The sequence below is a fragment of the Heloderma suspectum genome, chromosome 17 (assembly GCF_057233095.1).
Source record: "Heloderma suspectum isolate Gila_16-S chromosome 17, 16-S_ref, whole genome shotgun sequence".
Taxonomy (NCBI): Eukaryota; Metazoa; Chordata; class Lepidosauria; order Squamata; family Helodermatidae; genus Heloderma; species Heloderma suspectum.
The window spans coordinates 9,602,241-9,626,144 of NC_139474.1; the positions used below are offsets into that span (position 1 = coordinate 9,602,241).

The 23,904-nt window shown below is 48.7% G+C and overlaps 2 protein-coding genes across 2 annotated transcripts; one reads left to right on the forward strand and one right to left on the reverse strand.

The window, feature by feature from the left end:
- The first annotated feature begins 387 nt into the window (after positions 1-387).
- Positions 388-17,417, forward strand: ESRRA (estrogen related receptor alpha). The gene is made up of 7 exons (XM_084823702.1): positions 388-647; positions 4,178-4,523; positions 7,768-7,884; positions 9,375-9,500; positions 10,713-10,880; positions 12,153-12,422; positions 15,617-17,417. Exons 2-7 carry the CDS (start codon positions 4,190-4,192, stop codon positions 15,862-15,864), a joined length of 1,263 nt encoding a protein of 420 aa, XP_084679828.1. The 5' UTR covers positions 388-647; positions 4,178-4,189; the 3' UTR covers positions 15,865-17,417.
- On the reverse strand, positions 17,134-22,780 carry TRMT112 (tRNA methyltransferase activator subunit 11-2). The gene is made up of 4 exons (XM_084823703.1): positions 22,618-22,780; positions 20,538-20,639; positions 19,620-19,712; positions 17,134-19,389 (listed from the first exon to the last, which is right to left on the reverse strand). The coding sequence occupies exons 1-4, from the start codon at positions 22,696-22,698 to the stop codon at positions 19,288-19,290; spliced, it is 378 nt and encodes a 125-aa protein (XP_084679829.1). The 5' UTR covers positions 22,699-22,780; the 3' UTR covers positions 17,134-19,287.
- Positions 22,781-23,904: the final 1,124 nt, after the last annotated feature.

Sequence of the window (23,904 nt, forward strand, 5' to 3'; positions counted from 1 at the left end):
TAGAATTATTATTTATTATTATTATGTAGATTGGGTCTAGATAGGGAGGTTCCATTTAGCACCTAAACGTTAGCTTAGTGTTGCTGCTGTTATGTCGATTGCATCCGCATTTAGCTAATTTATTTCTTCATTCATTCATTCGTTCGCTCTATTTCCGGGATGACCTTGAGAAGGAGGGCACACCCGACTCTCCTTCACCGCCCGCACGCTCGGCTCCCACGGGTGAGTGACTGGGTCTTTAAAGGCCTGACATGTCCCTCCTTCGCACGCCCCACAGTCTCCTCCTCCTGGCTCCCCTCCAGCGCCCCACAATAGCGCGGCCCCTTCTTCCCAGCGCGGCGCCTTGGCGAGCTCGTGCGCGCGCGAGCGCCTCCATGGGGAGGGGCGGGGGCCATGTGGGCCGGGGGTCCCGCCCCCTGCTCTGCATATTCATTACCCAAGGCCCGCCCCCGCCAGCTGGAGGAAGCCGAGTAGGAAGTGGGTTGCGATGTCCTTTTGTGTCCTACAGCCGGAGCGAGGAGCGAGCGCGCAGCCCCAGCCTATGGCTCGGCCGGTCCCCGGCGCGCGGGGCCACTGAGGCGCCCCCCGCCCGGACGCGCGAGCAGCAGCTGCAGCAGCAGCAGCCCGAGCCCTTGTCTGCTACCAAGGTCAGTCAGTGCCATCGTCGGGTGGGGGGTGCTGATCACCGCACCCCCCCCGCACCCCAACCTGGCTCCATGTGACTGGTGTTGGGGGAGAGGCGGGGGAGAACAGTGTTGCAGGGGAAGAGTAGCGGATCTAGAAGCGAGGAGGGCAGGTAGGCAGCGGGCAAGCGGCACTGGAGGGGGGGACACAGTGATGCCCCCTCTTGGGAGCAGACTTGCAGGGGGCGGCCTCACACAGACGCATCGGCGCCCCCCCCCCCATCTCAGAGACGGATAGAGGCAGACGTATACACACATCTATTGCCAGACATACGGATGCCAAGGTTTATGTGTCCATGTACACAAATCGTGGAAAAATATGTAGGCAGGGAGACGAGACAACAGTGCGCTCATGTGGACGTTCTCGCAGTCCTGTCGATGGTGCAGGGCAAAGTGGCGCTCCTGTACGTGCGGCAGGGGGTGCAGGCGCTTGCACAGGCGTCCAGAGGACGAGTGGCTTGCTTGTGCGAGCGCATTGCTGGTGTTTGGCGCAACCGAGGTGCATGATTATGGTCATGCGGTGCCACGACAGGACCCGCATGCTTGCATGGGTATGGGTAGATACCCAGGAATGCTCGATGTGGGTGTGCGAGGGCACAGATGTGGAAAGAGGGAGAATGCTTTTGTGTGTGCCTGCATGCAAGAAGAGTGTACTAATATTGTCACTGCCACACATGGACATACTATGGCCAGGCCAGTGGAAAAGTCTGAGCACTTTTACAGACACATCTGTGTCCCCTGATTAACATTTCTCAGCCATGGAGCAGGAAGCACTCGTACATGCACAGCAAACTCCAGTGCACCAGGGCACATGTGAACAGAAGAGGCTCAAATAGGAGTGCCCCTTCTCTTTTGCTCAATTGGCAAAATTGCTGGGCCGCTAGGGGGCACTGTGGTCCATGGTGAGCAGGGGAGTTGTCTTAGAGTGTGGCAGAAGTGAGCTGCAGGGGGGTCAAAGGTCACAGGCACAGGCTTTGCTGGAGAAATTATCCCTGGAAGAGTCTGATGGAAACCTGACCACATGCCATGCAGGGGGATAATGTATAAACATGCACGGGTTGGGGCAGCATGTCGGATCTTGACAGCTGCCCTGAATCATATTTCTGAGAGTCTGTGTGGGTGTTTTGTGCTGATCCCCTTTCCACCAGGGAACAGGAGAAAGTTTAACTATTAGACATGCATACACTTTTCCAGACAGCTTTTGTTAGCTAGGGGTGTGTGATGGGGTGGGAGAAAGTTGGACAGTGTCGCTGAGGCCCCCTGTCTGTCTCACATCCCCCCTCCCTTCTTCCTCTTGCGTAAATTCTAGTCTCATTCCTGATTGGGTAAGGGATGAGACACCGATGCAAAGGGGACAAAGGTCCTCAGACTGTCCTGGCAAAAGTGGGGAAGAGAAGCTTGTGGGTCAAGCTACAGGACAGCGCGAGATAATGCGTCCCTTGCGACGCATGAACTTAAATACATTGTCGTAGGATATTATCTCTGACTGGGAGCTTTTCTGGTTAGCTCGGGTCATGGGACCAAACTTGCTAATGCCAAATAACTAATTGCAGATGCTTAAGAAATATTACTAGCCTTATGATTTCTTAATATTGTAATCCCTACCTACCCTGCACGGCAGGGATAGTCGTTCCAATGTGCGGTATTTAAAGTGTTTCTCAGTGATAGCTTTTACTCCTTTCCCAAATTCTAAAGGAGATGCTACAGAAACAAGACACACACACTCTTACCATGGTCTTAACATAAGTTTCTGGCTGGTAATGCGGGGAGACCTTCAGTCAGGGGATTGGATCCTAAACCTAAGGTGTGTTTGTGGAGGGAGGCAATTCATGGTGGTGTAAGTGTATAATCTTCATTGCATTGTAGTGGTGGGGGGCGGGGGAGAGAAGAGAGATGGCAGGTTGCTGAGCCAAGAGGCTATTCCCGTCCTATGGCTGTTTACATTTAACTTGCAAACTCCCAGGATGTTGCTGCATCCAAAGTCGGCAGCAGAGAAGTGACGGGATGGGAGGCAGCGAGGGTGCATTGCCTTCGATGCCACCTCCAGTCCTGCCAGGGTGCTCGATTGTATCTCCCTGGAGTGACCTTGAGGCCGTTCCGGTCTCGTGGCAGGATTCTGGTAGCTGGAGGCCCTGCCAGCAGCCGGGGACAGGGGAGTCGGGGGTTAACAGGATTGAGGGGAGAGGGGTGCCTAGGCCTACATGGCAGAATGCACCCCAAGGGGGATGCCAGACCCCACACGGGAGGGTGCCAAAACGTTGTAAATTTTGGGGGGAGTTTGGGGGGAACATCTGTCTCTCAGCCTGTGTGAATTTGGCCGCGGCCCAAAAGCAGTGCCTTGCCTTGCCCTGACTTCATGGAGCAAGTCATAGAGCTGGGAGTTTCTACAATCCTGCCTCCCATGATGCGCTGGGGGTACGGCTCCCCAGATTGGCCAGTGGGGATTGAGGCCTAGTTCTACAGTTGCATGCCTTTGTCAATAAGGTGATCGCCAAAGGTGGCCTGGCAAGCTAGAGAGGTAGCCTCTGCCCCCCTAAACTCAGGTTGACAGATAGTGTGGGGTTGTCGCCTCCCTGCGGCCTGCCCCAGTTCCACTGATCAATTAGCACTATGATCCTTTCCCTGGTCAGCTAAGTTGGCCCGGCCTCAAAAGCTCTACACTGATCTCTGATCGGCTGGTGGATTTGTGACACACACATGCAAAAGCCCTGATTGGCTGGGCAAGATTTGGGGTGATGTGGCGCTCCGTTCCTTGTGACCACCCCAAATCCTGTTCATGATTGTGGTCCCCAGGCCATTCTGGTTGAGAAATGGGTACACATCATTTTTTTAAAAAATTCAACTTTAACCGCCACCTTTAATTTTATAAGACTGAAGAGTGGTGTTTTTTTTCTTTTCTATTTTAATGCCATGAATATATGGAAGCAAATAAGTTTTTAAAGACGTGGGTGGAAAGCTATCTTCCGCCATTCGGGATGGATCAATGACTTTTCTCAGTCTGAGCAGTCCTGGCGCCAGATCTTTAAGGGCCCTTGGAAGAGACACCCTCAATGGGCCCCCTCCCGTAGTGAGTCTACCTTTTTACTGCCATGGTTTCTGGCTACTGTTGTTCCTCTTCCTCATCAGGGCTACCATTTGCTTGCATGACAGGCAAAGAGCCCGTGACCAAGTAGGCCGTGGCATCTGTTGCTCCTCCTTCTCATCACCACTGTTGTCTGGGCCAGAGCGAGAGGCACGTGAAACAGGTTGCGATGGTGAAGAGGAGGAGCAACTCCAGGGGCTCTTGTCAGTGGGCCCCTGCTGGGATGTGGGCCCTCAGCAGGTGCCCAAGCATGCCTACCCTTGGCACTTAGCTCTGAGTCTGAGTGAAAGGTTCCTCCATTGGTTCCCCTCACCCCAACACAGCCTTCTGCCAAGGACGTTTCTGTTATCATTGCTCTTCTCACAGCACCCAGTCTAAGGTTTTGTTTATTCTTCTCTTCCCCTTCCTGCAGCTCCTTCCAGCCATGTCGTCCCGGGAACGCCGAGCAGAATTCTTCATCAAGACGGAGCCGGCCTCCCCAGACAGCCTCGCCCAGCACAGCCCAAGCGGATCGTCCGACACCAGCGCCAGCGGGGCTCCCCAAGAGCTCGAGACTGCGGGAGCACTGCCTCCTGGGACAGGAGCTTCCCGTCGCCGCCATGACGACGACCCGGATGAGCCGCCAGGGCGAGGGAAGTACATGCTGAGCTCCATGCCCAAGCGGCTGTGCCTGGTGTGCGGGGACGTTGCCTCAGGGTACCACTACGGCGTGGCCTCCTGCGAGGCCTGCAAAGCATTCTTCAAGCGAACCATCCAAGGTACGTCCACACACCACCTTGCAGATTACCACGAGTGATGCCTTTTCCGGAGTGACGTCTGTTTGCCGCAAGTGATGACAATAGCCAGCCGAACATCTCTGGGATGCTCACTTTCTCTGTTGTTTAGCTTCAGTGGTACACTGCCTCTGAATGTAGACATTCCAGGGCTGGCTGGGGGATGATGGAACTTGTAGTCCAACACATCTGGAGGGCACCAGGTCGGGGAAGGCTGCGTTTAGGTATTAAAGGGAATAGATGTCAACAGGGCTGATTCCATGGGGTGTGCTGAGGGCCCCACTTCCCATCTGGGATATTCCAGGCTCCTTTCCTAAATGTTCTGTTGTCATTTTTTGTAAAAAAAACAAAAAACAAAAAACAAATACAAGTCTCTAGTCCCTTTTACTTAGGGGTGAGGAACCTTAGGCCTGCGAAGCAAATCCAGCGCTCCTGGGGTCTCCCATATGGCCACACCCCTTTCTCTGTCTGCTGATCTCTTGCTGATTTTCCAGCTTTTACATGTTATCCCCACTCCCGCCCCCCAATTCTAAAAGCTTGAAATGCCTCTCCTAAGGCTTAGTTACTAGCAGTAAGAGCTTTAAGCTAAAATAGGCTGGAATTTTTGGCCACACCCCTTTTGCCTTCCTCCCCACCCACCACTGTATTGCGGCCCCTGAAAGCTTCTCTGAAATTGAATTCACTCTCCAGCTGAAAGAGGTTCCCCACCTCTACTTTTACTTGTGGAGGTATAATAAGGAAAAGTGCGCAGGCAGTATTTTACACAGATACTGAGAAATAATACAATTTAATGCCGTTAAGGATGCAATCCCATGCATGTTTAGAGAGAAAAAAGTCCTACAGGTCCCAGCATGCCCAGGCTAGCATGGCTGGTTGGAGGGATGCTGGGAGTTGAAGGACTTTTTTCTGTCTAGATTGCACCCTAAACGTTATTTATTTATTTATATTTATTTATTATTAAATTCCTTAATCGCCCATCTGGCCGGTCACCCGGCCACTCTGGGCAATGTACAACAGTACAATTTAAAACAGTAAAATTATACATTAAAACATTGTTTAAAAATACCCTAACCTACCCCAAAAGTCTGCCTGAACAACCAAGTTTTCAATGCATGGCAGAAGCTCATTAAAGAGGGGGCAAGGCAGAGTTTCCCAGGGAGGGAGTTCCACAGAGTGGGGGCCACCACAGAGAAGGCCCTCTCCCTCGTCCTCACCAGCCTAGCTGTCCTGGCTGATGGGACAGAGGGAAGGCCATCTGAGGCTGACCTTGTTGAGTGGCCTGTCCGGTGTTGCTAGAGGTGCTCCTTGAGATAGGCTCTAATACATTGAGAAATGTATTAGACTATCTGAATTTAGGGTCTGCATGTTCTTCAGTGATTCCCTACTTCTTTAGGCCCTTGCCACAAAATGTCCAGCTACAGGCTTGAATGTTAGTAAACCTTTCTTCCTCCATGAATTTATCTTTTTCGTAAAAAAAAAGGACAAGAAAAAGCCATCTTAGCGAAAGCACTCTTGCCTCATCTTGTGGCAGGGGAATTCCATAAGTTAATTATGTGTTATGCAAAGAAGTACTTCCTTAAATTGTGTCAATCTTGGACCCTACTGCCTATCTGCTTCCTCAATCTGTTCCATAGGGCTGAATAAGGGCAGCTGTGATATGAGCAGAAGAAGAGACCTGCTGAACCCAACCAAAGGTCCATTTTGCCCCAGCATTCTGTTCCCAACAGTGGCCAGCCAAGAAGTCTGTCAGGAAGCCATGACAGCAATAGCCTTCTTCTTTGCTGTCTTCCTCTGCAGTAACTAGTAATTAAAAGAAGGGTGCAGAAACGCAGAACCAGGGGCCCGATCCATCCTTCCAGGGTTTCCCAGATGGCCATGCGCCTTTCCCCATGAACACCATTTGGCATAGATCAATGACTAGTAGCCATCGATATCCTTAGGGCACAATCCTATGCATGGTTAGACAGAAAAAAAATCCTGCAACTCCCAGCATGCTGGCTGGGGAATGCTAGGAGTTGAAGGACTTTTTTTCTGTCTAAACATGCATAAAATTATGCCCTTATCCTCCATGAATTTGTCTAATCCCCTTTTTAAAGCCGTAGAAGGTGGCAACCATCACTGCATCTTGTAACGAATTTCATAGTTTAACTATGAGCTCTGTGAAGAAGTTCTTCCTTTTGTCTGTCCTGAATCTCCTGCTGTTCTGTTTCATTGGATGACCCAAGATTTCAGTATGATGAGCGAGGGAGAAAAGTTTCTTCCTATCCACTTTCTCCACAGCAGGCGTAATTTTATTCGCTTCTACCATGTTCCCTTTTACTTGCCTTTTTTCTAAGTTAAAAAGCCCCAGACATTATAACTTTCCTCGTTTGGGAGCTGCTAGAGTGTTGACTGGGAGCCAGGAGATCTGGGTTCTAGTCCCCGCTTGGCCATGGAAACTCACTGGGTGACTTTAGGCCAGTCACAGACTCTCAGCCCAGCCTACCTCACAGGGTTGTTGTTGTGAGGCTAAAAGGGAGAGGAGGAGGAGGATTATTTACGCCACCTTGGGTTCTTCAAAGAGGAAAAAAGGCGGGATATAAATGTAATAAATAAAGAAATAAATAATACAATACCCTTTTTGAGGCGTGGCAACCGGAACTCTACACACTATTCCTATAAAGCTGCATTGGACAACTTCTGGGATCTCCAGATGTCATCTCAGCTAGCATGATCCTCCTCCTCTCCATTTTATCCTCAGAACAAAAACCTGTGAGGTAGGCTAGGCTGAGAGTCAGTGACTGGCCCAAAGTCACCCAGTAAACTTCATGACTGAGTGGGGACTAGAACCTGAATCTCCCAAGCCCCAGTCCAACACTGGCTCTGCCAGTACTACCACACTGGTATTGGCAGCTTTATTTTTGATTCTTTTCCAAATGAATCCCAACATGGAATTCACCTTTTTCACAACTGCCACATCCTTCTGATGCTTTCATTGAGCTATCCGCTACGACCCCAAGAACCCTTTCCTGATCAGTCCCTACCAGCTTAGAACTCCCATCAATATATATGTGAAGCTGGGAATATTATTTTGCCCCAGTTTGCATGGGCTTCTGCTGTAATAAATGTGTTGTTCTTTAAGGTGCTACAGGACTCTTAGGTGTTTTTGCTGCAATAGGCTAACATGGCTACCTCTCTTTAGGCTGTGTAACCCTTGATCTCTGTGTCTCCCTGTGTCTTCCTCTCTTAGGCAGCATTGAGTACAGTTGCCCAGCCACCAATGAGTGCGAGATAACTAAGCGGCGCCGGAAGGCGTGCCAGGCATGTCGTTTCACCAAGTGCCTCCGCGTGGGCATGCTCAAGGAAGGTATGGCTTTGCATAGGAGTGTTGAACTTCATTCAGCCCACCTAGGGTCTGAATTTGGCCCTTCGGGGTTTCCCAGATGACCATGCCACCTTTCCCTGGCTGTACTCCTTTTCCCCTGACTGCCAATTGTTTGGTGGTTTCCTGGCTTTTGTGCAGTTTCCCCCCATTCTAAAAGGTTGAAATGCCTCTCCTAAGGCTTCCTTACAGCCAGGAAGAGCTTTAAGTTAAAATATGCTGGTCTTTTTTTGTAGTTTGGCCCCTGCCCCTTTTGCCTTCAGACCCACCCACCACTGGAATGCAGCCCCTGATACCTTCTCAGGCTACAAGTTAAGGACACAGAATGTCTCTTATTGGACAGATTAAAAATACAGTAATAAATCTGTATGTTTTTTGAAACTCTTGTGTTTCTGATATGTTAGTGTCACAGGGAATGAAAAAAGGAAAATATTCGAGATGAGCCTTTTATTTTAACAAGTGGTGTTTTAACAAGAGACATAAATTCTCTTCGACAGATTTCAACTTTTTCTCTCAAATAACTGAAACAAGGCACCTACATTGAGGTTTTGGTAACATGTGGGTTTATGTAAATACAATTGAATAATCAGTAAAATGGCGAGTGATGAATCAATTGAAAATTCTTTCTTATGGCCCAAAGTAGATAGTTATCCTTGCCGTTCCAAAAATTCAAGGCCTCTTTAACAAACATTTTGGGATTACAAGTCCCATCAGCCGCAGCCAGCATGGCCAATGGTTGAGAATGATGGGAATTGTAATACAACAACGTCTGGGGGTCCAAGGCTGTGACCTCACTTCATACAACAAAGCAGACATTGAGCAGTTGACCTTAATGGGCCTAGGAAGACTCTTTTGGTGAAGGAGTGTGTGACAAAAGGAAAATATAAATCAAAACCAGCACCTCGAGTTGTGTTCAAAAGCAGTTGCCTTGAAACAGGCTGAATTCTTAAGAGAGTATGAATTCTGTGGGCATAAGGAGAAGGCCTTTTCCCTCTCCACCATAGTATCACAGCCAAGCAAGGATGACGACTTCTTCTGGAGGTTTTATGGTGAAGCAAGGCCTAAAGGTCCTATTACTGCCATGTACCGATGTCAAATTAGCTCAGGAAGTTAACTCACAAACTTCTGGCTAAGTTACTATCAAGCATAAACCGCCAGATGGCAGAGATCACAGAAGACTAAATCTCACAGATCTTAAGGAGAGCACCCAAATCCCCAACAGAAGCTCCCCTATCTCTCAACATATGGAGAAAGGGCTCCCGTTCTACCAAGCAAGGACTTCTGGGTAGGAGCTTTTTTGGGAAGAAAGGACTTCTGGGTAAGAGCTTTTTTGGGAAGCAAGGACTTCAGGGTATGAACCCTTTGGCAGAGTTAAGGCCAGTCACCCGCCTTTTGAAAAAGTACATGTGAGATGGCGTTGCTTAGCGATTGACCGAGATATTTCCTCCTTCCATTATACCGCCCCCCCCCTTCAGGGGTACGTCTAGACCGGGTGCGAGGAGGCCGCCAGAAGTACAAGCGCCGGCCTGAGGTGGAGGGTGCCACCTATCCCAGCGCCTTCGTCACCCCGCAGATCGCCACGGCAACCGCCAAGAAACCAGGTGAGTGGTGATGAAGGTGTGAGGTGCGCCTCCAAACCCAAATTCTCGTCCAGAGTTTGGGGATAAGGGACCTGGGACATGACCCAAAATGGAACATCTCCTTGGCTGTGCTCCATCGCCTCAAGAACCACATGGGCCTCAGAGGCTGGGAGCTGTGAAGAAGAAAGAGAGGCCAACATGCAACCTTCTGCCCTGTTGAGGCTGGACTTCCTTCATGTCACTTCTAACCTTAAAGAGCGGCTGTTGAGAAACCATATGGCTCTCTTCTGACAGTGGGAGACTTGCCTGGCTACCTGGATGCAATGTTTACTTGCCACAGGCAGCCAGGAAAGGGGCAGATAGCAAGCCAGAGAGATTGAGAGAGAGAGAGAGGGTTGCATAAGATTTTCCCCAGGATATGGTTCCTTAAGTTGCCCATTGCCATGGCAACCTGGCTGGCGCAACCCCGGGAGGAAGAAGAGAGCGTAGGCCAAGATTGAAAGTTTTTTTTTTTTTAATTATATCTACACATTCAGGAAAAGAAACACGTGGCACAGCCCTCCTGGGCCTGTACAATTCAGAGCGCAGGGGGAGGGGTGTTGCGTGATTAAATACTCCTCTATATATAACAGATGGCCTGTACATCAGAAAAGAGCATTTCAGAGAGAAAGTTAAGCCAAAATGTGCCTCTTTGATATGCGAACTTTCCCCAAGTAGGGAGTTGGTTGTTGTTGTTTAATCCTGGTGGAACATCCAATCATATGATTCCACCTCTCCCTGCAATGCATGCATGTACATACTTAAGTGGTACAGTCCAGGAAGGTTGTACCATATGATTTTTCTCACTGTGGAAAATGGCTCTTACCCTGACGGCTTTATAGCTAAGAGTGACAGCAAATGAGCAAAAGTGGGAGAAACTTGGCCGTGTGTCCTGCGCTGGCCCACTTGTCAGTCTAGTCGCTGACTGTGGTGATAAGTGAATTTGTGGGCAGTGGAGGCTGGTGGCTCCGATGTCACCTTAGATAGCTCCTTTAGAGTTCTGACTGGTTCTGATTGAAACCCAGAGCGGATGCAGTGCTGCACTGACATTAGAGCCACCAGCCTACACTGTTTGTGGACACTTTACCATATGGGGAGAAAGGAGTGGGGAGACATGGCGATGTGGGATGTGGGCCATATGGCCCCCTCCTGACACTTACCTTGCTTTCTCCTTTGTGTCCCCCCCCCCCCCAGCTCCAATGAACACCATGGTGTCGCATTTGCTGGTGGCAGAGCCCGAGAAACTGTACGCCATGCCTGACCCTGCGCTTCCAGATGGCCCCGCCAAGGCAGCCAGCACTTTGTGTGACCTGGCTGACCGGGAGATCGTGGTTATCATCGGCTGGGCCAAAAACATACCAGGTGAGAGAGGAAGTTGCCCGGGGCCGCATCCCTTGGGTCATTGGGAACATATTTTAACACTGTTCAAAGCCCTGTTGGCTTCCAGTGCGTTTCCGAGCTCATTGCGAGGTGCTGGGGCAGGGGCGTCGAACCTCACACCCTCCTGGGTACTCCAGGTGGTCACACCCCTTCCCCCAACCACTGATCGTTCGGTGGTTTCCAGGTTTTTGTGCCATTTTCCCGCCCAGTTCTAAAAGGTTGAAACGCCTCTCCTAAGGCTTAGCGACTAGCAGGAAGAGCTTTAGACTAAAATAGCCTGGGTTTTTTGGTGTTTTGGCCCTGCCTGTTTTGCATTCTGCCCTGCCCACCACTGGAAGGCGGCCCCCAAATTGCTTCTCTGAAATTGAATTCAGCCCTCAAGCTGAAAGAAGTTCAGCACCCCTGTGCTGGGGCTTACCTATGAAGCCTTACATGGCTTGGGACCCAGGAATCCAAAAGAAACACCTGTTCCCATATTGGTCTGCCTGTGTGCTGTGGTCATCTGGCAATGTGCTTTTGCTCTCCCCACTTCAAGTGTCACTGCTGCTGCTGCCATCTGAAATGAGGGGGGTGCACCATGGGACAGTGAATTCTCAGTTGTGGCACCCTCCATGGGAAACTCTCCAGGAGGCTTGCCTGGCTCCTAAGCTACTCACTTTCTGGTGCTTTTTATTCTGCTAGGCCTTCTAAAACCTCTTAGAATTTTGTCTTCCTGACGCTTGCAGCTACTTTTTTATTTCTTGTTTTTATATTGAACTGTAGTTATTGCCTCATGTTTCCAGTTTTAGCAACTGTGCTGAGATCTTTGTTGAAGGGTGGTATATCAATACATACGTGGGCCTGTGGCAAGGTGGGACTCAAACCCAGGTCCTGCTTAACTGTCCACTGGACCACACAGCCTCCTAATGCTACACCTACCCCTTTTAACCACACACCCCTCCACCTCATCTCTCCCACACTACAAAAAGCACAATGTAGCCTCCCCAGTTTTTTCTCAATGTGCTGCTCTTATTATTAATTTCCTACATTTTATCCTTCCATCCATTCATCCATCCATCCAAGGATCTGCACACGCACACCTATTTTAAACACCCGTGGCCACAAAAGAAGAAACGAAACATCATTTCCAAGCCCCCACTCTTGGTTGCTTGGAGACGATTCACGTTCGCCCCAGGCAGTTAGTTGCGTGTAGACGATCCTGAATGAATCCCTCCTTCATCCTTTTTATTTCTTGTTCTCTACTCCCTGGTGCAGGATTTCCAGCACTGTCCTTGGCAGACCAGATGTCTGTGCTGCAGAGCGTATGGCTGGAGGTTTTGCTGCTGGGGGTAGCCTGGCGCTCATTGCCCTGTGACGACGAGATCGTCTTTGCGGAAGACTTCGCCCTTGATGAGGAGGCGGCACGGACGGCGGGGCTGCTGGAGCTCAGTGGGGTAGTCCTGCAGCTTGTGCGCAAGTACCGGGCCCTGCGCCTGGAGCGCGAGGAGTATGTGCTCCTTAAGGCCTTGGCGCTTGCCAACTCGGGTGAGTCCCCGTCGTGGCTGCATGCGGGTTGGGAAGGGGGTTCCCAAAAGTGATGGTGCAGTGTACAGGATGAAGAATGGCTCAAGGACGTCAATACTCAGTATCCCTGGGCAGCTGCTAATGCCCCAGCAGGGCTCACCCCTCGCCCTGCGTAGTGGGCAGCTTGGTCTGCTAGCCAGCTGCCCTTTTACATTTCCTACAGTGCCTCCAAGTGCCTTACATAAGCCTTCCCCAACCAGGTGCCCTCCAGATGTGTTGGCTGGGCATGCTGGGAGTTGTAGTCCAACACATCTGGAGGGCACCAGGTTGAGGAAGGCAGTTGTATCGCTTTGTGGGAAATTCAAAATGGTGGGGGGGGTACACTGATTTAAGAGAGGGCCCACCTTGGTGAGGGCCTGCACAAACTTGGAATGGGCCCTGCTGAAAAACAAAAAGTCCTGCTGGATCAGATAAAAAATCCATCTTGTTCCACATTCTGCTTCCCACCGGGGCCAAGTGCCCCATGAATTCCACAAGCAGGACATGAGGCAATAGCACACTTCTGCTTATGCTGCCAGTCAGCTGCTTTGAGAGGCATTTTTCTCCCTCTCTCATAATCCTAGAACTCAGTGGAGTCACCCCATAAAGCTGATTGGTGGGAGATTCAGGACAGATCAAAGGAAGGACCTCTTCACACAGCACAGAGTTAAACTATGGAATTTGTTACCACAAGACGTAGTGACAGCCACCAATTTGGATGGATTTAAAAGGGGGTTGGACAGATTCCTCGAGGAGAAGGCTACCAATGGCTACTAGGCCTGATGGCTATATGCTCCCTCCAGTATCAGAGGCAGTCTGCTTATGCACGCCAGTTACTGGGGAACATGGGCAGGAGGGTGGTGTTGCACTCAGGTCTTGTTTGTAGGTTTCCCATGGCAGCTGGCTGGCTACTGTGTGAACAGAATGCTGGACTAGATTGACCTTTTGTCTGATCCAGCAGGGCTGCTCTTATGTTCTTATGCTACTTCTGATTCTTGATGTCCCATACAGGCATCATGGCTAATCACATCTACCCTCCATGGATTTGTTTAAACCCATTTTAAAACTACCTAGCTAGCTAGTGAACATTGCCACATCTGGTAGCACTGAGTTCCATAACTTATTAGGCAGTATTTGAAGTTACTTTCTGACTCTCCAATCAATCCTCTTATTGGACAACCCCAAGTATTATGAGAAAGGGAGGAGAACTTCTCTCTATCCACATTCTCCCCATCATGCTTCATTTTAGAAGCTTCAGTCATGTCCTCTCTTAGTCTTCTCTTTTCCCCCCTAAGCTAAGAAGTCTCAACTCCTTTCTAGCCTCATAGGCTTTTGCCCTTATGCTCAAATGCTTCCATTTGGAAACAAGTTGGCCTAAAAAGCAGGAGAGCTAGTTACTGATCGTATTTATTTCTTTAAAAAATAAATAAATCTTGTTGTTCTCTTCAAAGAAATTAAAAGAAACCCCAAGACAGTTAACAAAATCCATACAGTATAAAAAATGAACATGTTAAGCCAATAAAAACCAGACAGGGATATTCTAAATAATCTCAGAACTGTACAGCTCAGCATAAGTACCCCTTTAAAATGTGTTTTACTTGCCCTGCTTTGTGGTTTTTACTCGACTGCTTCTTGATCTCTGGGGTCTGCATCTTTCAGAGGCCAGTGCCCCATGTCCTGATATTTCAGGCTCCTTCCCTGGATATTCACCTTTTATTTAAACAATGCAAATCGCAAACTACTTACGGAGTTCAAAGGCAAAATAACATCCCATCAGGATTCTGTCCACACCTTCCAGCATTCAGGCACTGGGATGATTGCCGAGCAAGGATAACAATGAAGTCACATACTGAGCAAAAAAGTCAGAGAGCACAGGATTTCTGTAGTTCCCTTCCTTGTCAATCTTATTGCTCTTGGTGGCCACTTTCATTTTCTGAAATATTTTCCTGGCTTGAGTGTAAACTGGTGGACGTGTGGCAAGTTTCTCTGGCTCCAAAGCAAAACGGTGGGCGCTTTTTCTTTTTAATTGCATTGCAATTTATTGTTTTATTGAAACTAATACATTAAAAAACATTAAGCCCATGGGACTGGATCATGAAGGGCTCTGCTTGCAAAAGGTCCCTCTGCCTGACGTTTGGGGATGCTCCCTCTTACACACACACACACACACACACACACACACACACACACACACTGCAGCTTCCCCCATTCAGAAGGGCTTCAAGGGGTTGGATGGGCTGCTGTGGGAAGGACAGGGAAGTCCATTTCTACTGGCACAGTTGATTCAGCTTCAATCTGGATCCAACCCAGTTTTCTTTGCTCTTTCGCACTGACTTCAGTTCCTTCAATAGCATTCCCTTTCAGGCCTACCTCCGCCATAGAATGTATGACTTATGAGCTTCCCTTTCCCTACCATGCTTTGTGAGGTTCCAGTTCATCCTAATGAAATGTATTACCCTACTGTAATTTTTGGATATTCCCCCATCCCAATAGATCAATAGGGCTCTGCAATTTTTCCATATGTGGCTTGGCTCACTTTTTTGAGCTACCTAAAGGAGCGCCTGCTCTCACCTCAACCTACCTCTGCACTGAGGTCATCTGCCAATACACCCCGTAGGTGCACCCATCTGTCTGAGGCCCAGGACAACCACAGAGAGGAAATCTTTAGCTGTGGAGCCCCATCTCTTGAATGTGCTTGGGAGTGAGGCTTGCCAGCCAGCCAGGCTTCTATTCCTGGTTCTAGACAAAAACATTTGTTGTTTTAAATTCACTAGCCTTTTAAAAATGGTTTGATCTTGGTTTTACGCTGCAGTTTAATTGCTGTTTTTGGTCATTTGCTGATGATGTTTATTCTTTTGTCATTGTGTTTTGTTTGGGTGATGTTTTTAACCTTCAATTTGGTAAGCTGCCCTGGAAACCTCTGCTGAAGAGCGGTATAGAAACGTTTCAGTAAATAGAATAAAAGCCAGGGTTTTGAGGTGCTTTTGTTTGGAGCCTAGAGCTCACCCTAGTCTGGAGCACGAGGATTAACTTTGGCAGGGGGTTCTTGCCTTGTGGTGGGGGGCTTCTGGTTTGGGACTCTCCTGTCAAATTAAGGGGGCCCTAAATATCTAATCACTGTGGTGTTGCATGCATTTCTCTCCACGCACCCCGCCTGCCATCCCAATCTTCTCCAGACTCTGTGCATATCGAGGACATGGCGGCTGTGCAGCGGCTCCGGGATGTGCTTCATGAGGCGCTGCTGGAATACGAAGCATCGCGACGCCCGGAGGAACCCCGCCGGGCTGGACGCCTCCTCCTCACTCTGCCCCTGCTGCGCCAGACGGCCACCCGTGTCCTCCACCACTTCTACAGCCTCAAACTGGAGGGCAAAGTGCCCATGCACAAGCTTTTCCTGGAGATGCTGGAGGCCATGATGGACTGAATGATTAGTCTGGAGGGGGCAGGATTTAGGGCATGGGGGGAAGCCAGGGCATGGCGCAGATGATCAGGGGTTGGGTGGGGGTGAAACAGACAGAGGCCTGGTTTCCCCATCCCTCTGAATCCTTGCCACTGCTCATCTGCGTAATGTTAAATGCATTTCAATGTATGCAAACGTAATAATTGCCCATTGCTTCACACTGAGGCCAACATCAAGGAAATGGACCCACTGGAGAGGCAAAGCAGAGAGCAGCTTCAAACCAGAGCGCCAAACCTTCCCGGATGTAAAGGGTGGGACTGACACAGGGGGTGGGGAGGGAGGGAGGGAGGGAGGGAGATGGAGAACGTTTTGACATTCACACTGGAAGCCATACTTTTAATTTATTAACTTGGGGAGGGGTATTAGCTACTGTAGCTCTAGCCTGGAAGCCATATTGGATTAGCGTGGCGTGAAGGAATAGGTACTGGGGTGTGCGTGTGGGGTGGGGACGGGGGCGGAGTTGTGTGTTCTTGCCCCAGGATATAGCTACTGATGGGTGTGCGGTGGAGAGCAGAGATGTCAAACTTCCATTGTGCTGTTCATATCTCTGGACAGCCCCTCCCCCCACCCCCAAACTCCACCTTCTGTGTGTCCCTGGGCTGGGCCCGACCAAGCGCACCTTAACGGGGGTGTAAAGAATAGCCTCATAGCTTTATGCCTCTAGGCATAATAAGGGAGAGAGATTTGGGATGGAGGAGGAGGCAGGGGAGAAGGCCCATGACACTTTTTGCCTTCTTTCCTTCTCTCTTCTGAGTCTTCATTGGGCATCTCTCAGCGGAGGGGCGTTTCCCCCACATTCTTCCCCCCTCCCCCACCAAGGCGGCCTCCCTTGAGGAACGTTGCATTATCACTTTTAAGCAATAAAAAAGAATTGTGGGGGTGGGGTTGTGTCTTATGTTGTGCTTTGCATGGAGCCTGCCTTAACATTTGGGGAGGGGGGTGTGTGGCTGTGACGATGGAGTCAGCCCCTGGAGATGGGAAAGGCAGGGCCTTTAGTGCTCCATCTGGCAAAGTTTCTTCACTTAATTCCCTTGTAGCAATAGTTAAAAAGGCAATTATGCTTTTTTTCAGGTGTGATTTCATATCTCCCCCCCCCCCACCAGACCAATCAAGCCAACACCATCTTCTGTCCAAAGCAATAAAAACACCTCCTCCCATCTTCCCTCAGTTCCCTTCCTACCTGCTAAACCAAGAGGGAGGCTGCATGGCGTAAAGCTGAGAGCCGTGTATATAGCAATATATTTTACTGTATATTTGTTGCAGGAAAAAAAGAGATCTACCCCGTTTCTGGCTCACTTCCCCCAAGGGCAGGGCTGCAGCCTCCCTTGCCTTGTTGGGGAGAGGGGAGGAAGGTGGCAAAGGAGACGTTGGAGGTTGTTTTTTTTTTTGTATTAAATTATGTGTGTGTACATACTATAAATACCTCTGATTTGTGTATAGGCGGCTACATATACACATTCATAGAGAGCTCTATTACCGAACAAATTAAAAAAGGCTGCTGCAGCCTAAAGAAAACACTTACTGTCTGTCGTCTTCTTGCATGGGTGCCATGGGGCTGGGGAAAGAATCTCCCAGTTTTGCCAGACTACTCTAGTGTGGTCTTCCCCAGCTTGCTGCCCTCCGCTGGCTGTGTTCGCTGGGAATGATGGGAGTTGGATGGGAGTCCAACACACCTGGAGGGTACCAAGTTGGGGAAGGTTGGTCTAGGGGCTTTGGTCTACTGCCATCCCCCACCCCCGCCACATGTGCAACAGGAATAGCAGGTGCTACTCCCTGGCCTAGCAAAGCTATTCATCTCCTTCTATGTTGCCTCTTAAATCTGAAATTTGGTAATCTCATTCTTCTACAATCCAGAGTGTACTGGTAGTCACTGAGAATGCTGTGAAAACAGGTCAGAACAAGAAATTTACCTCCTCCTAGAGGCTAAGAATCTAGCGGCGATGGGACAGAACATCAGGCTTTCAGAGTACTATTCGCCTGTCACCCACAGAAATCAGCAGCATCGGGCAGCAGAGGACTATGCCACTTAAGGCTGCAGGTGAGGAAGGCTTTTTTCAATCTGCCATAGATGAAAAAACACACACCTAAAAAACCCAGACCCCTAGCCCATCAGGGAGATAGCCGTTAGAGCCAAAGAAGGGGCTAGGGAACCTCTGCCCCTCCCAGATAATTGTCTGCAACTCCCACCAGCCCCAGCCAATAGTAAAAGACAATAGGTGGTGTAGTCCAACAGCATCTGGATGGCCAGGGGTTCCCCACCCGACCTAGGATCTTTCTTTGCTGCTGTGCTAGTTTTCTACTTGTGAGGGGAGACATGATAGAGCGGTATATGCACTGAAGCATGGTGTAGAAAATGTGGATAGGGAGACATTTTTCTCCCTCTCTCATAATACTAGAACCCAAAGGGGTCACCCCATGAGGATGACTGATGGGAGATTCAGGACTGGATAAAAGGAAAGATGTCTTCACACAGCACATAGTTAAACTCTGGAATTCCCTACCAGAAGATGTGATGGCTTTAAAAGGGGATTGGACAATTTCCTGGAGGATAAGGCAACAATGGCTACTAGTCCTGATGGTTATATGCTACCTCGAGTATTGGGGGCAGGATGCCTATGTACACCAGGTGCTGGGGAACATGAGTGGGAAGATGCTGTTGCACTCATGGTCTTGCTTGTGGGTCTCCCGTCAACAGCTGGTTGGCCACTGTGTGCATAGAATGCTAGACTAGATGGACCCTTGGTCTGATCCAGTATGGCTCTCATGTTCTTATGAGCTCAGTTTGTTATTTTTTATTAAAAAAAATATTGGGGAGCATTCAAGAACAGCATTCCCCCCGCCCCATCTAAAATGGTGCAGTCCATTCTGTGACCTCAGGGCTCTATGACAGGGGTGGGATACTGGGTTTTTTTTTCCTCTGGAGGACTCAATTCTTTCTGGGGTAATCTTTCAGGCCACATGCCAGCAGTGGACAGGACCAAAGCCAGCACTTAGTGAGGCTCGGGTCAAAAGCTGCTGGTTGCCCATCCCTGCTCCACAAACTTATTTCCCAGCATGGTTAAACTTGCTCTTCCATCTTGGACAGGGTAGGGGAGTGGGTAACAGCAGTCCTGGGGGGGGGGAAAAAACACTTAAAGGTAAGATTGAGAAGCAAAAGAGATCAAAACAGCAGATGTGAATGACAGCAGAGAAATCCTGCACAGTTTAACCAATGCTTCTTTCCACTTTCTAAGAACCGACATTTATTTACACACATGCAGAGACAAGAACCTGGAACATGTTCAGAACATCTCCTCCCCCAACAGAAAAAATAAAGGGGTTTGCCCTTCCACAGGAACGGGTCACCCAAGTCTCACTTCTCACAAAGTTCCTTCAACACAAGCAGCCTCATGACTCTTCTTCGCTTAACAACATGTTGGGGATGCCCTTCGTGATGGGAAACTCACGCCCAGTATCCGGGCATTTCAGTACACCTTCTATCACCTCTACCTGCAAAAGAAGAAACATAAAATGAGCAGCGGGTAGAGGGAGAAAGAGCTCGCTTTGGGGGTTGAAAACAGGAATGGCAGGAGCAAGAGAAAAGATGGACACTATAGCACTAAAAAAAAGCAGCTAGATTCTATTTGTAGAAGAGTAACAGGTAGCTACAACCTCTTTGCTTGAAGAGAAGTTTCTGTGGTCAGAAGGGGGAATCAAGGGCAAAGAAGAGAGTCTGTTACCTCCATCAACACATGATGCACTTTTCGAAGAAAATCCTCATTGGTCTCATAGCCGGGGGTGAGTTCTGAGGGCAAGTCCGAGCGGTGACCCAACTGCAAAAGGGGTGCAGAATAGGACCGATTGTATCATTTTTGCCCATAGCTGACATGCAGCCCTTGATAGATTATCCCCGAGGGAATGTGGCCCTTAACCAAAAAACATCATCATTCCTGTATTGGATGTATAAAGGTGTTACACCAACCGTCTGGTACTCTCAATAAAAGTTTGCTGATTTATTTTATTGATTTGTTACATTTATTCTACATGATCTTCCTCTTCTCCATTTTATCCTCACAACAGTCCTATGAGGTGGGTTAGGCTGAGAGTCAGTGACTGGCCCAAAGCCACCCAGTGAGCTTCATAGCTGAGTGGGGACTTAAACCCAGGCTTTCAAGTCCCATTCCAGCACTCTAACCATTATACCACACTGGCTCTCTACTTAAGAATAAACCCACCCTTCAATGTGTAAATTCCCAGGCAGCTTATAGCAAATGAAAGAACAAAACACACCACTAAAATATCAAAAAATACAAAAAAAACATTAACAGCAATCAGTTGCAGGAGAGCAAGAAGAAACAAATTCATGGAGGATCCACCTATCAGTGGTTACTCGTCATGATGGCTCTATACTACCTCCAGTATCAGAGGCAGGATGCCTACGTACACCAGTTGCTGGGGAAGACAAACAAGAGGGTGCTATTGTGTTCATGTCCTGCTTGTGGGCTTCCCATTGGGACAGCTGGATGGCCACTGTATGAACAGAAAGCTGGACTAGACAGGCCTTTGGTCTGATCCACTAGGGCTCTTCTTACGTTCTTAGATCGTACCTTTTCTTCTTCTCTACCCTGCCCTACCACCATTATTAGGCAATGACTCACACTCTCAGCTGCCTCCACCAGAGCTCCCCATTCCACTTTGGGAACCATCCGGGCAGTGAACTCTGGGTTGAAGTCTACATTGTTCACCTTCACCTCTGTGGCCTGTTGGGAGAAAATGGAGAAAGAACAAACTTGGGACAAAGAACTAAGATCAAATCTATCCTCCCCCTGCTCCCCCATAAGTGAGACAGAGAGGGCTTGGGGAGGAGAAGAGAGAATGACAATGGAGGACCCCTTTATGTGAAGTCCCAGGTTCAAAATTCCATTTTAGCCATAAGCTTACAAAGGGTGCAATCCTATTCCTGTTTAGACAGAAAAAAGTCCTACAACTCCCAGCATTCCCCAGCCAACAAGAAGTCTTCCTAATGTTATACCTTCTTGTTAGTTTGAGAGTCTATATGTTATTTAATAATGTTCTTTGGCAAGTACACCCTCCTGGATTTTCAGTACGCATATTGCTATTCCCTATAGGGGAAGGTGGGTTTAATCTTCCAATTTCCAAGCTTATCATATAGCATATATTTTAGCTTCTGTTACAGGATGAAATAGAGAGTCTTGGCATTCAATTGCTCTTTGGGCTCAGCTTGAAAGTTGAGCTTGGCAGCTCCATGAAACCTTGGCAGTTGGTAGGTTCCTTATTTGTTCAGGGATCCAATGTATCACCAGCATTTAATGCTGAAAGATATATAGAGAAAGTATTTGGTCGTAAGTATTGGTTTGATCTCTTTACCCATGAAAAACTAAATTTGTGGGAGACCCCTAGTTTACAATAGCTTGCAAATCTTTTTTATTTTGTATGTGTGGGGGGGAAGTGGGCCTCCCATAATATTACCACTTTGGATCAACCGCTTTTAAAACCTTTGACACATTAAAAGCAGAGTTTGATTTATCACAGAGTGCTTGTTGGCAGTTTATTCAACTTAAACATTTGTTATTTCAGCTTTTTGGTTTTGATGCATTTTCGGTTTTGGTTCTGAAACTCAATGTTACTAGAAGATGTACCCAAATCGGTAATTTAACTTTATCAGAAACTTAAAAGATCCAAATGCAAAAGTTCATTATACCAAAGATCTCAGAGATAATTAATATTAACTGGCATCGTGTGGATAACTCAATGAAAATGTCCATCAGCTATGAATTACATGATAGTATCGTTTGGAAAGGGATAAAAATAAAACTTCCAATATTGTAATGCCTCTTCAGAAATCTATGATGAGATCACAGTTAGAATACTGTGTACAGTGTTGGTTGCTGCACCTCAAAAATGGCATTACAGAGGTGGAGAAGGTGCAGAAAAGGGCAACAGAAGCGACCAAGGGGCCAGAGCAACTTCCCCTATCAGGAAAAGTTAAAACATTTGAGGGGTTTAGCTTAGGACAAAATGGCAAATAAGACAGGTTTATAAATTATGCATGGCATAGAGAAAATGAAGAGGAAAACATTTTGCTTCCTCTCTCATGCTAGAACCTGGGGTCAGCTAACAAAGCAAATGGCTATAAGCTGCTTCCAGGATCAGAGGCAGCATGCCTCCAAATACCAGTTGCTAGAGAACAACAGTGGGATGGGGCTATGGCTCTCATGTTCTGCTTTGGGGCGTCTCAGAGGCATTTGGTTGGCTACTATGGGAAACAGGATGCAGAACTAGGCATGCTCTGGCAGGACTCCTGCAACCTAAGGCTGGCAAGACGCCAGGTTAAAAGTCCTACTCAGCTATGAAACTCATTGGGTGACCTAGGGCCAGTCACCGTTCCTTGGCCTAACCTACCTCACAGGGTTGTTGGGTGGATAAAAAATAGAGGGGTTGGAGGAATCAAGTATGTTGCATTGAGCTGGTTAAAGAGAGATAAACGTAGTAATAATGGTCTACTCTGCAGGGTTGTTGTTGAGCTAATGGATGGGCTGTGCAGAGAAACCACTATACATAAACCACTAAATATTGATTATCAATATTATGGGGCACCCCAAGAAACAAATTCTAGTGGGGGTGGGAGGAAGGTCACTCCCCATTAGCTAAAATCCTCAGTCTTTAGCCCTTCCACTGTAGAGTGAAGAGGGCGCGGTCTCTGGAAAACCCCGTTACCTGGATACGAAGAGGGAATCCTCCACCGGGCCGCACTCCCCGCACGTGAGAAGTGAGCATGTTGTGTGTCAGGAGCTTCATGTTTTCGAGACACCGGCCACCAAATAGGAGGGGGAGAGATGCGCGTGCGCATGACCGTGTATTCCGAACAACTTCCGATTCTGTTCAAACGCTGGGCCCTCCCGCCCATTTCCGGCGGCAACGTGCGACCGTCCTCCCGCGTGGCTGGGAAACCCGACCCCCGAGTGCGACAGTTCCGCTTGGTTTTTCGTTCCGGCCCACGTGGAGTCTGGGTGGTTTGTTTGCCGACCCAAAGATGGGTTGCAAAAAATGCTGAAAGGGAGTGCTGAGAGTTTGCAAAGCACGCAGTCGATATGCAATTACAACAACAAAGTGTAGAAAATCACACATTGCGCTGCGCGGATCAGTGCAAATATATGCAAACACAGAGCCGGCTTTCTTATGCAATCGATTTCAAGGCACATTTACAGAAGTTAGCATGCAAAGGAAAAAAAGGAAAGGTTCCTCCCCTGCGAGCACCGAGTCATCGCTGACTCCTACAGGGACGCCGCTTCCCCTGGCGTGTTCAAGGCAGACTGTAGCGGGGTGGTTTGCCGTGGCCTTCCCCAGTCGTGGCTACCTTTCCCCCAGCAAGCTGGGTGCTCGTTTTACCGACCTCGGAAGGATGGAGGGCTGAGTCGACGCAAACCCGATCCTAGTATGCAGTGTCGTGAACCGCCCAGAGACCTTCGGCTATTGGGCGGTATGGAAGTAGAATAAGTAAATGTATGTGTAGCACGCAGCTCTGATCTTGTCCGCGTGTTTATTCAGATGTAAATCCCACTGAGTCCAATGGGCCAAAACTCCTAAATCAGGCGGCAATCCTTCCTTGGAAGTAAACCCCATTTTATTTATTTATTTCGGTTGCCGGCAGAATCGGAGCCCTGCTTAAAGGGGATTACAGCCGATGCAGGTTTACTGGGAAGTAAGCCCCGCTGACGTCAGTGGGACTTACTCCCAAGAAAAGAGCGTTACAGCCCGACCCTGGGCAGTTTACTCAGAAACAGGCTGTTACCGCGCTCCGTAACGCTTACTCTCGAGTAAAAAGCATGGATAGGATTGCGCCCAAGTTTACTCGGGAGTCAATTCTCATTGATTTCAATGGGATTTACCCACAAGTAAGCATACGTAAGGTTTCACTGCCCTCTTATTTCTATTCCCCAGAATGTCCACATCCTGCGCTGCAACAAAGTAGGCTGCGCTCCCGTTCCTGCTTACGTGGGAGTA

Bases quoted from the DNA above. Each gene is read 5' to 3' on its own strand.
- ESRRA (XM_084823702.1), top strand. From the start codon at position 4,190: ATGTCGTCCCGGGAACGCCGAGCAGAATTCTTCATCAAGACGGAGCCG. The intron at 10,881-12,152 runs GTGAGAGAGGAA...TCCCTGGTGCAG, and splicing joins CTGGGCCAAAAACATACCAG to GATTTCCAGCACTGTCCTTG. The intron at 12,423-15,616 runs GTGAGTCCCCGT...AATCTTCTCCAG, and splicing joins CTTGGCGCTTGCCAACTCGG to ACTCTGTGCATATCGAGGAC.
- TRMT112 (XM_084823703.1), bottom strand. From the start codon at position 22,698: ATGAAGCTCCTGACACACAACATGCTCACTTCTCACGTGCGGGGAGTG. The intron at 20,640-22,617 runs GTAACGGGGTTT...TTCTCCCAACAG, and splicing joins GATTCCCTCTTCGTATCCAG to GCCACAGAGGTGAAGGTGAA. The intron at 19,390-19,619 runs GTAACAGACTCT...CTTCTTTTGCAG, and splicing joins TGCATCATGTGTTGATGGAG to GTAGAGGTGATAGAAGGTGT.